This window comes from Henckelia pumila, chromosome 4 (genome assembly GCF_033568475.1).
Source record: "Henckelia pumila isolate YLH828 chromosome 4, ASM3356847v2, whole genome shotgun sequence".
Lineage (NCBI taxonomy): Eukaryota > Viridiplantae > Streptophyta > Magnoliopsida > Lamiales > Gesneriaceae > Henckelia > Henckelia pumila.
The window spans coordinates 146,819,074-146,833,259 of record NC_133123.1 but is presented as its reverse complement, the minus strand read 5'-3'; the positions used below and the strand labels follow the sequence as shown (position 1 = coordinate 146,833,259).

General features: G+C 36.1%; 4 protein-coding genes and 1 non-coding gene across 14 annotated transcripts; 4 read left to right on the top strand and 1 right to left on the bottom strand.

Moving 5' to 3' along the window:
• Positions 1-1,204: 1,204 nt before the first annotated feature.
• LOC140861991 (uncharacterized) lies at positions 1,205-2,854 on the bottom strand. Its single transcript, XM_073264991.1, has one exon. The coding sequence runs from the start codon at positions 2,852-2,854 to the stop codon at positions 1,205-1,207; it is 1,650 nt and encodes a 549-aa protein (XP_073121092.1).
• Positions 2,855-5,040: 2,186 nt separating this feature from the next.
• LOC140864039 (uncharacterized) lies at positions 5,041-8,690 on the top strand. 9 transcript variants are annotated; one of them, XM_073267927.1, is made up of 6 exons: positions 5,078-5,127; positions 6,772-6,851; positions 6,951-7,086; positions 7,700-7,788; positions 7,875-7,972; positions 8,372-8,690. In XM_073267927.1, the coding sequence occupies exons 3-6, from the start codon at positions 7,077-7,079 to the stop codon at positions 8,430-8,432; spliced, it is 258 nt and encodes an 85-aa protein (XP_073124028.1). In that variant the 5' UTR covers positions 5,078-5,127; positions 6,772-6,851; positions 6,951-7,076; the 3' UTR covers positions 8,433-8,690. The 9 variants fall into 9 exon arrangements, with proteins under 9 accessions (XP_073124025.1, XP_073124030.1, XP_073124029.1 ...); XM_073267924.1 differs by having other exon boundaries at positions 5,041-5,127; positions 5,916-7,086; XM_073267929.1 differs by lacking the exon at positions 6,772-6,851 and having other exon boundaries at positions 5,067-5,127; positions 6,970-7,086.
• A 387-nt stretch (positions 8,691-9,077) lies between these two features.
• TRNAN-GUU (transfer RNA asparagine (anticodon GUU)) lies at positions 9,078-9,151 on the top strand. The gene has a single exon. It is a non-coding gene; the product is annotated as a tRNA-Asn (tRNA).
• Positions 9,152-9,634: 483 nt separating this feature from the next.
• On the top strand, positions 9,635-11,515 carry LOC140866828 (photosynthetic NDH subunit of subcomplex B 3, chloroplastic). 2 transcript variants are annotated; one of them, XM_073271881.1, is made up of 6 exons: positions 9,635-9,887; positions 10,007-10,117; positions 10,273-10,329; positions 10,941-11,003; positions 11,083-11,145; positions 11,260-11,508. In XM_073271881.1, exons 1-6 carry the CDS (start codon positions 9,669-9,671, stop codon positions 11,347-11,349), a joined length of 603 nt encoding a protein of 200 aa, XP_073127982.1. In that variant the 5' UTR covers positions 9,635-9,668; the 3' UTR covers positions 11,350-11,508. The 2 variants fall into 2 exon arrangements, with proteins under 2 accessions (XP_073127982.1, XP_073127983.1); XM_073271882.1 differs by having other exon boundaries at positions 9,768-9,894; positions 11,260-11,515.
• A 797-nt stretch (positions 11,516-12,312) lies between these two features.
• On the top strand, positions 12,313-13,692 carry LOC140861990 (protein JINGUBANG-like). Its single transcript, XM_073264990.1, has one exon. The coding sequence runs from the start codon at positions 12,313-12,315 to the stop codon at positions 13,690-13,692; it is 1,380 nt and encodes a 459-aa protein (XP_073121091.1).
• Positions 13,693-14,186: the final 494 nt, after the last annotated feature.

Sequence of the window (14,186 nt, the reverse complement as noted above, 5' to 3'; positions counted from 1 at the left end):
ATAATACGAGTGGAGTCCTAATTGCAGTCCTACGTATCCTCTATATTACCTAATAATACAAGAGGAGTCCTAACGCTGCCTGCTACCGCCATGTTCACTTCAAGATGGCAGCTGCGTTAGGTTTTTATTCCAAATCGCCTATCTAATCCTGCATGATTTCATGAATTAATGTAAGGCTTTCGAAGACTTGGGCATCAATGTTTTATTTTCGATCGTCGCATAAGCCGTTTGAAGGCCGAGATAGGTGGTGAAGAAGAAGTACTGGGATTCGAGTTAAGAAGAATTGTTGCTGCTCCTTGGTAATATCTTTTATTTAGGCAATCAGTTTTTTTACACCTAAACCCTAAACCCTAAAGTTTGAAAACAACAAAACAGATATCCGTAATAATTTTCATTTATGTTTATGTGAAATTTTAGATAGCAATATTTTTTATTAACAAACTTGTACCATTTTATATTTTTTATATACCAACCGACTCTCCTGGATGAATTAGGCTTCGTTAAAACTCTACACTCAAAGCGGTCGAGTTGGTAATATTAACAGTCGACACCATACATTAATCGGTCGACACGTTTTCCGCGCACAGACTACAAAAGTTAAATACGAATAAAATGAAAATAATAATAAATACGAAAAACCCTAACATTTGAAAACAACAAAACAAATATACGTAATAATTTTTATTTATGTTTATGTGGAATTTTAGCTAGCAATATTTTTTATTAACAAACTTGTACCATTTTATATTTTTTATATACCAAACGACTCTCCTGGATGAATTAGGCTTCGTTAAAACTCTACACTCAAAGCGGTCGAGTTGGTAATATTAACAGTCGACACCATACATTAATCGGTCGACACGTTTTCCGCGCACAGACTACAAAAGTTAAATACGAATAAAATGCAAATAATAATAAATACGAAAAACCCTAACGTTTGAAAACAACAAAACAGATATCCGTAATAATTTTCATTTATGTTTATGTGGAATTTTAGCTAGCAATATTTTTTATTAACAAACTTGTACCATTTTATATTTTTATATACCAACCGACTCTCCTGGATGAATTAGGCTTCGTTAGTAACGATCGATTGAAAAGAGAATTAAAACTCTACACTCAAAGCGGTCGAGTTGGTAATATTAACAGTCGACACCATACATTAATCGGTCGTTTCATGCTGAAGGAGTGACAAAAACAAAAATCAACGTCTTCTGGCATACTCCCCGACTGAAGGTATTCTTTTTACTTTTTTCCGTCCACGTCGGGGAATGACTAGAGGCGGCAGTACCAATATTTCCTCCTGCACTGTCCATTCACCTGGTACTGGATAGACATGGTCCGTATATGCTTCTAACCAGTAACGTGTGGTGTAATAATCATAAACAAAAATATTTGCGTTGTAGGCAGCAGCAATGGCATGTGAACATGGAATCCTGTCAATGTCGAATTTACGGCATGTGCAAAATTTACTCTGTAAATCAACTAACATGTTGCTTGTGCTACCGGACACGCAATACTTCCCCTCAGTTGCTTCAATGACTTCATATTTTCTAAAAACGATGAAATTCTCACGAACGATCGACTCTATCGCTGGTATGAGATGTGTAGTTGATGCAACCGCTTTTTGACGATATTTACTTCTCCAGGTTGATGTGATTCTTTGCAGTGCTTCCAATAATGCAATTATTGGAAGCTCCCTCTCCTCACGCAACCTACCATTTATTGATTCCACTCCATTCGTGGTCATGATGGAGTAATGGTTCCCGGGTTGTTTCGTTCTAGACAACCTTCCGGGAGAAGTGTTATCTTCCAAATATTTAGCAACCTCTGGAAATCTCTCTCTCAATTCTCTATACAAGGAATAAAAATCACTTTTCTTGTATGCTTTTGCCACCCGAATGAATAGCTCGGCAGCTCCCTTTTTTTTGTTGCTCTTGCCTTTGATGTTTTGTGACATGTGCCACATACAAAACACATGATGTGCACGATTGTATAAAAATGCAATTGCATTTATGATGCCCTGGTGTTTATCTGATATTATCACCAATTCGTCGTCGTCCTCTACTATGATTTTCAATCTGCTTAGAAACCAAGACCATGACTCAGAGCTTTCCTTGTCGACAACACCCCATGCAATGGGAAATTGGTGGTGATTTCCGTCCTGTGCGGTTGCTACAAGTAGCACACCGTCATACTTTCCTTTCAAGAATGTACCATCAATGCAGACAACTTTTCTCATGAATTTGTATCCCGTAATACATGCACCATATGCCAAGAACATGTATTTAAATCTATTTTCTTCATCCACTTCTAAATCCGTGAAACTACCAACATTTACTTTCTCAACCATTTTCAAAAATGATGGCAACTTCCTAAAATTCTCAACAGAATCGCCCATCATGGTGTTAAGGGCCAGTTCTTTACCTCTACGTGCCTTGAAGTATGATACTTGAACTCCCTGATTACGCATCATTGTGATTATTGATTTCGGCACAGGTGTAGTCCTTTGACCAACGAAATTTTCTAGCAACACAGCTGACACTAACCCAGAAGTAGCCTGTCGATTTTTTATACTCATGCGCATCAAGTCACAGGTGTGAATGTTGCAATATGTTCGAACGTTAAAACATGTTGAGTGTGGATCTTTCTTTGCACCTCGAATCCTCCAAGTACAACTATCAGCAGCACATCGAACATCATACACGGACTTGTTAGATTTCACTATTTCGAACTCGAAAGATGACTTTATTGCAAGTCGGGACAATTCAATCTGAAATTCTGCCTTATTGGAAAATACCTGCCCAATAGAAATGTTGGATCCATCACGGAATGAGTAGGTACCATTGCACATTGACTCATCTCTATTTACCAACGGAATTCTCTTTCGGATCCGAAGTCCATTTAGATACCCTTTCGGCTCGGACTCAGACCGTCTTAATTGCTGCTGGTGTAATGAAGGTTCTCCTAAAATTAAAGGATCTTCAAGTTGTTAGAATGGACAAGACACGTTTAAATTCTCAGTTGTTTCCTTATCATTCTCGTTAGGAATGACAAAAAATCCATCAAAGTATTCGTCATTATGATTCAACCCCCCACAGGACAAGACACGTTGACATTCTCAGTTGTTTCCTTATCATTCTCGTTAGGAATGACAAAATCTCCACCAAAGTATTCATCATTATGATTCAACCCCCCCCCCCCCCCCCCACAGGACAAGACACGTTGACATTCTCAGTTGTTTCCTTATCATTTTCGTTAGGAATGACAAAATCTCCATCCAAGTATTCGTCATTACGATTCAACCCCCCAACATTTACATCCATCGATCTGTCACGATCCTCGTCTTCACCATCAAGACCCCCATTTCATTGCATGATCTACCATAATCAGCGACTTTACAATTGCCACATGTATCATCTTCATCTAACAACAAATTCCTCCCAGTACGATTGATCCCCCCAACATTTTCATCCATCGATCTGTCACAAACATCAAATGATTGTTCAAAATTAGCGATGTTATTAAATGTCATGCTATCATTACTGAGGTGCTGAGTGCTTTCAAATGCATGCACTTCGTTGTCCAATCCAACGTTCACTTCCTCTTCTTCCATCATAACATTTAGCACAGGTCTCTTGTCTGGGGCACCAAAGTAAAGGTACGCACGCAGAGTTCTATCATCCTTAATATAAAAGGGAGGAGGATGGCAATTAGGAACAATCGGCAAATAGCTGAATTTGGTTCTGTTAATATCACATGCCAAATCCAGAATGTTAACAACCTCATTCTTAAAAGATTCGAAATTGCATGTCTCATCGTCCACTGTGATTAAATCCCATTTACAACTTTCATGTGAAGACCATTTGAAAATATCGTGCTCATCCCGTATCCACTTTCCATTACATTGAAGGACAACATTACTGATTGTCATAACCTATAAAAATAATTAGATTAAGCATAAGCAACTTTCAAAAAAAAAAAATAAATACGCCTGCGTTTTAACAAATTTTATTTGAATTACGAAGACGACATTGTCATGTCCAAAAGGTCGCCGTGCTTTACATATCAACCGAGATTTCATAATAATGGTCGAAATAATATTATGCCAACGGTGAAAACTACTTAAAGTCTTGTAGTGCAGTCTATATGCTTGAAAGAGCAGTCTAAATGATTCAAAAATAAGTCGATATTGGAGGGTATAAATTGTACTAATTATATGCAAACGGTCAGGTTGACTAAACCATTGAATTCTACACCAGCCGGCACTACAACAAGTCGGTCGATCATTACAATAAGTCGATAGAGATTCATGAAATAGCAGTCGAGATTACGGTCGGTATGACTTTACAAAATGCATTCTTCCTCTGTCGACGTTACAAAGAGACAGTCGAGCAATAGCCTATGTCGGTCGACCAAATGTAAACCACTCAAATTTCTTCCCCGATCCAACAACAATATAGTTACTACTAGAGTCGATACAAATATTTATTAAACAGTTAGCATTAAAGACATCATTGTAAAACATATACACAGAAAAATAAAAGATAAATGCCATTTAACATAACAGAAATAAAAGAAAGGGGGCAGATTTAGAGCATTAATGATATTGCTTACTTTTTGTTCCCTCTTGGAAAATACGAGGGATAAAACAAGGGAAATAGTTTGTTTGGTACAGGTGTGGGACTTTAAAGCAGAGTGGTCCAGTTGGAAGGAAGTTTTTGAGAATATTTTGATCGGAGAAAGGGTGGTCCCGTTAGAAAAGGAGCTGCGTTTGCACAGCAGGGGAATACGCACAAAAAAACAAACAAAAAAAAACAGGTCCCACGAGTATATGGTCGAGATAAAGGATTACCTACCCATTAACTAATCTGAGCGACACCACTTAAGAAATTAAGACCCAATTTAAGGGTCAACTAAGACAGTAAATTAAATGAGTTCCTTTTAACTTTAAAAAAAAAAAAAAAAAAAACACGTAAGTCCTTTGACTTAAAAAAAAAAAAAAAACAAGAACGAGCCTATATATTTAAATTTCCTTATAAATTCCAACCTCCTACCATTTCCATCTCTTCCCCTGGTTTTGATGGCATGATTCGCCGCCAGCAGAACTCTTCCTCTCGTTTTAGGGTTCGTTTTCTATCTCGCATGTCTGTTGATTAATTATTTGTTCCATGATTAAGATTCTACACCAGAGATTTTTCATTGTAAAAGATCGAATTCTTGGGACTGCTGTAATTTTGTTTTTGTTTTTTTTATAAAAAAGAATCAATCGTGCTTTATTTGAACTGGGTACTTGAGTATCTATCCTTTTTATTTATTTATTTATTTTGGATCTGGATGACTCAAGTCTCAGCTTTGTTGGACTAGCACCTATTTATTCGATTTTTTCAGGCTGATTTTCTGATTTTTTTCTTTTTGAATGTTGTGATCTGCTTGTGGTTGGCTTTGGTAGGTTTTACTGTCAGTAAACTGATTTCTACTGTATGAGCTTGTTTGTGCTGGATGGGTGTGTGTGGTAGCTGAAAATGTTTTTCTAGAGTTTGAGGGATGGATTGAACGATGGGGGTGTTGATTTTCTTTGCTTTGCTCTTACTTTATTTGGGTAAATTTGATCTTTAGTTGGTCTATGTTTGGTTTCTCTCCTATTGTCAATTACGGGCCTTTGTGTGTTTGTTTCCTTTTTATTTTCTTTTAGTTGTTCGTTTGGAATTTTGGAGAAACTTTTGGTAATTGCAAGAAGGTGAAATTTTGAGATCGAGGAGACCTTGTGCCTGGGCCCTGTTTAGAGACATGAACATGATTAATGAAAACCGAATTTATGGTGGTGCAGTGTGCACTTTTTTATCTACATGTAATTATAATTAAAATGGTTAAGTGCAAGTATTCTTATGTGTGGTGGTGGATTTCAAACACAGAATTAAGAGAAATCTTTCGAGAAGAATTTGTCTTGGGTGACTTTTGTGATGGACGAGTGTGTGGGAAAGTATGAGTATACAGGCTTTAGGCATGGACCTCCGGGTTAGTGCTGTTCTGCAACTAGATTGATACGGGATTTCAGATTTGGGCATGGACCTCTGGGTTGGTGCTGCTCTGCCAATTCGATTGGTACGCGCATTGGAAGTGGGCCTTCGGGTTGACGCTGTTCTGCCAAACCTGGATCCATGGTATAATGTTTGGCCAAACGACTATGACTGACGACATGATGAAATTTTTGAGCCTTGAGGAAAAAGGTCGACTGATTATGTCACGATGAATAATTATGTGTGAGGGTGGAAGGGCTAAATATTTTCGAAATGTTGTGAGCTAGTTTCGAAATATTTTCAGTAAAAGGTGCATTTTTATATTTTAAGTTTTGAGGAAAGAAATGATATTTTTCTATGTTCAAATTTTGAGTTAAGTGTGTATGCATGTGATTTTACCTATGTTTTATTTTTTATCAGACAGAATAGCTTGTTGGGCCCTTAGACACATTAGATTTCATGTTTCTGAAAATTTTTATGAATGACGATGTTTTATGTTTAAATTTCTAGCCTTGGGGATTACTATCGGAAAATGCTGGAAGTTTTTATTCTTAAGAACTTTTATTTTTAATTTTTTTTTGTTGATGTCAATTGATGAAGAAGTTATTTCATGCATCATACACGTAAACTCTTCAATATTTTAAATTTTAAATTTTATGTTTAAGTCTGATGCATGTTTCGAAATTATGGGGTGCAGTTTTTTTAGTATATTTTAATTGATGGTTCAGCTATGGTTTTATTTGTAATAAAGAAAAAAATCTGCATTTATTTTGTGAAAATTACGGACGCTGCATTGGAGGAGGAATGAACTGAACAATATGAAATATTTAGGTAATTTATTTGACCAATTTGAATTTTATTAGTTCACTTTATATTCCCGTTGCATGTTCTGTTATTATAACTTTCCGGCTTACGCGTAGACTATTTTAGGAAAATTTTAAAACGACAGGGATTATTTCGGCTCACGCGAAAGAAGAGGAACTGAACCTGAAAATTCCCTAACAACTGGGACGAAATTTGGTATTATCCAATCAGGCTTGTTGAGAGAGTTGAACAATGAGTGCAGGTACGATGACTGAAACCCTGCTAAGGTTTAGTCAAATGTTCGATTGATCTTAAAATGTTCTTGTACATTATGGGTCTGCGAGTTTGCTTTAAATTTTAAGCACATTGTTTCATTCATTGGCCATCTATCTTATGAAGTAATTGATTGATTTTGACCAGCGGAAGATTAAATATATTGGTTTAACCACAAATTAAAGGACAAAGCTTGTTTGATTCATTAATTTTCTTGTCCGTGGCTAGAAGATTGTTGTTTGATCTTCAATTGAAAATTCTGTTTCTAGACTTAAAAGATTTGACTTTTGAGTATAAATAATGTCAAACAATCTGGGTTATGGCTTACATTTCATTACAGGGATACTTTGTTTATGTCTACAACTAATATCCTAATAACGCTTATCATGTTTCAGTATTCATGTCTAATAGTGAGACTCATGGAGTCATGGTAAACATTCGTGAGTAGAAGTTGCACCCCAAATGTGTTGGGGGTATTCGAAATGAACGAATAACTTCATTCGTAAGAAGACCATCCAAATGCGTAAAAGTAGAATCTCTAGCTTTTGCTTGACCTGTTAATTGTGTATCGTGATTTATATTTGTTCTTCCCAAATATGCAGGGGGAGCGTTTGGTGGTAACAGAGGGGCAAGACCAGTGCCCCCCGAAAAAGGGGTGTTTCCCCTGGATCATATGCAGCTATGTGACCTGGTATGGTTAAGCTGTATACATTTAGACTTGCAGGCATTGGGGGACTGCTTTTGGTGTGCTCATTTGGCACTTTTCTTTTGTTGCAGGAGAAAAAGGACTACATCAAGTGTCTGAAGTCTTCAGGCCACAAATCTGAAAATTGCAGAAACTTCTCTAAGAGGTACTTGGAATGTCGCATGGAAAAGTAAGTGCATTGTATTATTTTGGTTTTTGAAGACTTAGTATTTTGATTTACAAGCGATTGACGATGAGATAACTGAACCTTACCTTTGCCAATTCGAGTAGTTTTACTTGTAGTTGAGTTTTTTTTAATGACGGGAGATTGACATTTGAGGCACCATATCCTGGGATTTGAATGGGCTCAAATCTCTCAGTTTTATATCCACATCAATTATTTTCCTTTTTATTTTTTTTATTGTTGGCATTCTTGGGTTTATGAGTTATGACTGGGAAGATGTGTTTATTATTGGGGAGGCTATATACCATCAGTAGCAATCATACGATGTTACCTAACGACCCAAAAGAACTGGGTACGTGTGCATCATCTTGAATTTTTAAATAAACATATTGCGCGACTTTGCAGGAATTTGATGGCAAAACAAGACATGTCAGAACTTGGATTTGGACAGAGAACATCCGATTAAGATTTTCAAAACTCATGTTTCCCGACAAGGAATAGATGCATGGAAAAAAAAGCTTTCCGTGAATTTCGCAATGGCAAAGACTGATGATATGGAGCTTTGCGTCTCCACACCAGAAGATCTCCGTTGAGCCTTGTTACCCTGAGATATGTTCGAGTAACAGATTTCTTTAAAAAGAAGAAAACATATCATTGAAAGACTGAAAGAATGAGACATCGTGAATTTGTTTACCAGAGCTGTTTTCATGATTTGTTATTTTTATTATTCTGTGTCATATCCATCCGCAGAATAAAAGTAGTGGAGGGACGGTGAAATAACTAAGTTATGGATTTAAGTTAATTGTTAACACTAAAATGGTAATCAAAATCCATGGATTTGAGATTCTTTCATCCAAGCACAACCTTATATTCTTTTTTAATATTCTCGAATTTGAGAACAATTTGTATCTCTACCCTCTACCACCGAAAATTGCTTATGTTTGCAGTATGCTTTTTCGTATTGTGCCGAGTATCTGGTTACCATGTTAATTTTTGATCCAAAATTCTTGATTAGATATGTTCATTTCAGATGTAACGAATTAACCTTCTGAACTTGAATGACTATTTGTGTAAGATTTAATTAAATTATTAGAAACAACTTAAACAAGAAGCTGGAATAGCTCAGTTGGTTAGAGCGTGTGGCTGTTAACCACAAGGTCGGAGGTTCAAGCCCTCCTTCTAGCGAAGTTGATTTTCCTTTTTTTTTTCCCCTTTGTTTTTGTTTTTTGTTTTTTTAACTTTTCACTTGCAATATTTTTGACTTTTAGCCCAAAATTAAACAAATTTTCATGTTGAGTTTACATATTACTCTATTTTGACATAAATATAATTTAGAAATGGTTTCTGTCATCAATTACGATAATCCACTATTGATATTATTTTATAAGGGTATTTTTAGTTTATCAAAAATTTATTCCATGATCTCCAAATTAGTTATTTTAGACTATAGACAATATTTATAACGATGTATATTTAATAACATAATAACCGTTAATTATAATAACGCTAGCTCCTCTTATCAAGGAAAACTTCAAAATACATAAATATATGTGCATGCTACGTACAAATATATGAATGAGACCATACCATACACAATGAGATAAGAGATGAACTAGAACCATACATTCAACTTATGTAAAGTAAACCATGTCACCAAAAAGCTAGCTTAGCTCCATATGAATTATCTCCAAACACACAAAATATGGGATCACTTCACCTCAACACTCACACCTTGTCTACATCATCACTTCATAGCATCAACACCCCTCTGAAAAAAATATTAAAGCCCCCCATTAACCATTTCAGCTTCACCACTCTAAAAAGATTCGGAATCGTCCGGATTCGAGCCGATTCCGAGTCGGATATCGCTCCCATCGACGACCAAGAACCGAACCCGACTGTCAGCTTAGCGTTTGTCAGCGTAAGTTGTACGTAAATAATTCGAAATAAGCCAAAATTTTATTCGAATTTAAGCGTAATCATTTATTGTTAGATGTTGCAAACAATACTTTATTTATATATCCATTATTTTTTTTGTAGTCTGTTTTGCTTCCGGACGGGTCTCCGGATGTGCATTATCGGACGGCTTCGGGTGGGAAGAAGCTGAGGGATATAATGCTGGATAACAACATTGAATTGTACGGGCCATATGTAAGCCCTTTTTGGTAATTTGCCTTTAATTAAAAAATTAATTATATTTACTGTATAGTTTTAATGCCATGAATAAATAACATAATTATTTTGTGAATTAAACTCCTACTTATATATAGGCTTGTTTCATTATTATTAATGTCATTTAATTACAGGCTAGGGCGTTGTTGAATTGTGCTGGAGGAGGAACCTGTGCCACCTGCATGGTCGAGGTAATTATTATTACACTGATTATAAATTCGATTTTATTAGCTCAACAGGGTTGGATTTTGTTATCGAGTAATTTTTTAAAAAAATATTTCAATTCACTTTAGTTTAATGACAAATTGTAAGAGGTTATTGTTATTAGTTCTTCCACTATTTTTTTTATAAAGTTATCTATTGATAATTAGCATGAGTCCAACCTGATTTTTTGATCTAAGCGTACAGAGCAGGTTAATGTAGTGTTTTGGAGAGTTTTTAGGAAGCACTTTTTAGCTTTTTTTTTTTTTCATAAAAATTAGAAATTTTGTAAAAAAAAAACTGAAAAGTGTTTCGTAGAAGATTTCCCAAATACTACCTAAATATATTGGATTATAAGAATTTAGAATCGTCTATAACCAAACCAAGAGTAGAGGATTGTTTTACTTTTTCACTATTTTATCTACGAAATCGAGTAGACGAATATTTTAGTTTTCATATTATTTTATTTACGGAAACTTCGATTCTAGCTATCTAGCTTACGAGTAGTACTCGTATACTAGCATCAATGACACATTTGTTATTGAACAAGAGATTCTTTTCTAGTTTAAAAATAAATAAATAAGATTCTTTTTGACAGTAGGTTGTTGAGGGAAGAGACCTATTAAGCCCTCGGACAGAAAAGGAGAAGGAAAAGCTTAAAAAGGTATTTCATTAAAATTCAGGGTTCAATGTGAAATCATCGAACTTCTTAATAATTACCAATTTTGCACTTCTATTCGTAGAAACCAAAGAATTGGAGGCTTGCTTGCCAGACCACGGTCGGAGGACCAGAATCCAGAGGGCTGGTTCGTCATTTCACACTTCCAAACTTATAATTCATTTTTTAAATTTATAATTATATAATATTTTACTTTCAAAAATATATATTTTTATTTTATTTTATTTTTATGTAAATACAGGTGGTCATCCAGCAACTTCCCGAGTGGAAATCTCATGAATGGAGTTACGGTGGGGAGGAGCCACTGGCAGAAGAAACCAAGAATAAATAATATTTATATTTTATTTTTTAAAATATTATTTTAATAAACTAAGCATAAAATATTTATTCAAAAGAGGAAAAGTTAGCAATATTTTGATATATAGAGCAACAAGAATGTGATTGCACTTGGTCACGATAAATTGTTGGCAATTTGATTTCTTATAAAATTGATAAAGTTGTCACTTGTTTTCGATTATATTTGTTATGCCCGATCCTAGAGTAATGTATTATGTAACAATCAAGCCAACCAAACATAAAGAACAAATCTACAATATAGAACAAAATATATATGAGTTTTGATATAATGAACAATATTCATTATACATTTATATGAACATTGACATCGAGTATGAATTTAAGAAGAATACACAAACTATATACGAATTACATTAGTGAAATTAAAACCAACTTCCACGATAGTGATAGCTAGTAAGTATTCTTTTAATTAATGCACGTGATCATCAGCCATTTCAACATAAATACACAAAGATTTATAAAATTTATTAAATATATTCCCATCTAAAAGAATTCATGGAGGCAAAGAGGTGGATCAAATCATAACTCCACATGAAATAATGTGAAACTTTAGCGTGAAATGCACTTTAATTCTATCACCAACATTACTATAAATACCAATAATTATTCAAATAAATTAATTAAGTACATTATAATAATATATATATTATCATGGACCACTCTATCTTCTTATTAAGTTGTTGCAGAGCTCGACACTGAGTGTGCCCATAAATGTAAGAAGGATGAAATAAGATCGAATTAAATTTATAGTCTTTTTCGATCTACAGCTAGTCATAGGTTAAATTCTGATAGGAACCCAAAAATTTAATATAACCTGTATTATTATAATTATATTATTATGTGATATCCAACTAATTACAATATTTTTTTTTTGTCAAAAAAATAAAAATATAATGTCTATGATCTCCTTTCATCATCCAGTTTCAACTCAAGATCCATGGAGTTCACAGATGAAAAAGGTCCCTGTAAGTTAAAAATTACAGAAGCAAGAAGAAGCGTAAATCTTCCTAGAATATCATCGATATCGCAGGAGGACGACTACGACGGCGGCGGCGATCCTCAGCCTGTGTCAGCAAGAACTTCTTGCGCTTCCGCAGCATCCTTCAGGCTTTGGCCGACGAGTCCGGAAACAGTACAATGGACTCGGACTCCGACGAACGCCGCCCAATCTCCGGCGCCGCTACTCTACCATTGCTTAGCATCACTGCATCGCAGTGAAGGCAGCATCTTCTCCGTGTACGTGACGAAAGATTTCATCTTTACGGGATCGAGTAGCTGCAGAATCCATGTCTGGAAGCTTCTTGATTGCTCTGAAGTGGGGTATATCAAAGCTTCGAGCGGCGATATTCGAGCCATTTCCGGGTGGGGGAGGTTTCTTTTCACGTCGCATGGCGACGGCAGAATCCGAGCTTGGGACGTGCCGTCTGCGGAGAACTTCCGGTCGAAGAAGATCGCCACATTGCCCGGAAGATCTTTCTTCAAATTTCCCAAGAAAAGCAGCCACCAACGCAAGAACCCAATTTCCTGCCTCGCGTACAGCAACATGGAGAGGCTTTTGTTCACGGGTTCTTGGGATCGGACGGTCAAAGTATGGCAAGTCTCGGAGAGACGATGCGTGGATTCGTTTATCGCCCACGACGGTCCCGTCAACGCGATCGTGATCAACCAAGAAGACGGGTGTGTTTTCACATGTTCATCCGATGGAACAGTGAAGATCTGGAGAAGGGTCTGCGGAGAAAGCTCTCATATTCTCACGATGAAGCTAAAGTTCCAGCCTTCTCCCGTGAATGCCTTAGCCTTGAGCATGTCGTCCCAAGGAAACTGTTTCCTCTACTCCGGATCCTCCGATGGGCTGATAAATTTCTGGGAGAAGGAGAGAATCTCTGGGAGATACAATCACTTGGGATTCTTGCAAGGACATCATTTCGCGGTTCTTTGTTTAGTAACGATCGAGGATCTTATCCTCAGTGGCTCCGAGGACGCGACGATTCGGATATGGAAGCGGGAAGATGGGAACTCGTTGCATTCATGTGTTGCGGTGGTGGACGGGCATCATGGGCCGGTGAAGTGCTTGGCCGCCGCCATGGAAGGCGATGAGATGGGCGGAGATTTGGTGGTATACAGTGGTAGCTTGGATCAAACTCTCAAAGTGTGGCGAGTGAAAGTAGTGCATGATCAATTATATTCGGAGGATAAAGTATTAATGAAGTTGGATAGATCAGAAGGGAATGATCATCAGTACTTGGAATATTGTAGAATGAGCCCTGTGTTGTCGCCTTCTTGGGTAGAGAAGAAGATTTCTGGTGGCGAATTCTGAACAAAATTTTTATATTTTGTCTAGTTGTTCTTAAATTCCATATAGTTCATGATGATTAATTGATGTAACATACATAAATTCAAGTCACAACTTTAATATATATCATCATATATACTCAAAATTATATATATAGTTAATTATGTCCCGAGTTTGTATTGAAATGCATGCATGCCCAATTGAAATGTGTGTGGACTATAGTTCTTTTGACAAAAGTTTGTACTAAATTATAATTTACTTATCTTGACTTGGAAGGTTTGAAATAGGATAACGAATTGCAAATGTTAAAGTTTACTACAAACTTTTGTTGGAATTAAATACGAAAAGGCTAGCTAGAATGATCAGAACCAGAAAAGTTTAGCATGGTAGTTAATTAGTTATTTTCTTAGAAAACGTTTATGAAAATGCTTCAAGACATTCCACAACGTTTTTCTTGTAAAAGTTTTTTCTTGTTTGGATTTTAGTACCGTATGGCTTGCAATCTTGCATGTGTTTGT

Excerpts from the sequence above, each read along its gene's own strand:
- LOC140861991 (XM_073264991.1), bottom strand. The coding sequence starts at position 2,854 with ATGTGCAATGGTACCTACTCATTCCGTGATGGATCCAACATTTCTATT.
- LOC140864039 (XM_073267924.1), top strand. Across the intron at positions 7,789-7,874 it reads ATATGCAGCTATGTGACCTG|GAGAAAAAGGACTACATCAA; the intron begins GTATGGTTAAGC and ends CTTTTGTTGCAG. Across the intron at positions 7,973-8,371 it reads TTGGAATGTCGCATGGAAAA|GAATTTGATGGCAAAACAAG; the intron begins GTAAGTGCATTG and ends GCGACTTTGCAG.
- LOC140866828 (XM_073271881.1), top strand. The coding sequence starts at position 9,669 with ATGGGATCACTTCACCTCAACACTCACACCTTGTCTACATCATCACTT. Across the intron at positions 9,888-10,006 it reads TCAGCTTAGCGTTTGTCAGC|TCTGTTTTGCTTCCGGACGG; the intron begins GTAAGTTGTACG and ends TTTTTTTTGTAG. Across the intron at positions 11,146-11,259 it reads GACCAGAATCCAGAGGGCTG|GTGGTCATCCAGCAACTTCC; the intron begins GTTCGTCATTTC and ends ATGTAAATACAG.
- LOC140861990 (XM_073264990.1), top strand. The coding sequence starts at position 12,313 with ATGGAGTTCACAGATGAAAAAGGTCCCTGTAAGTTAAAAATTACAGAA.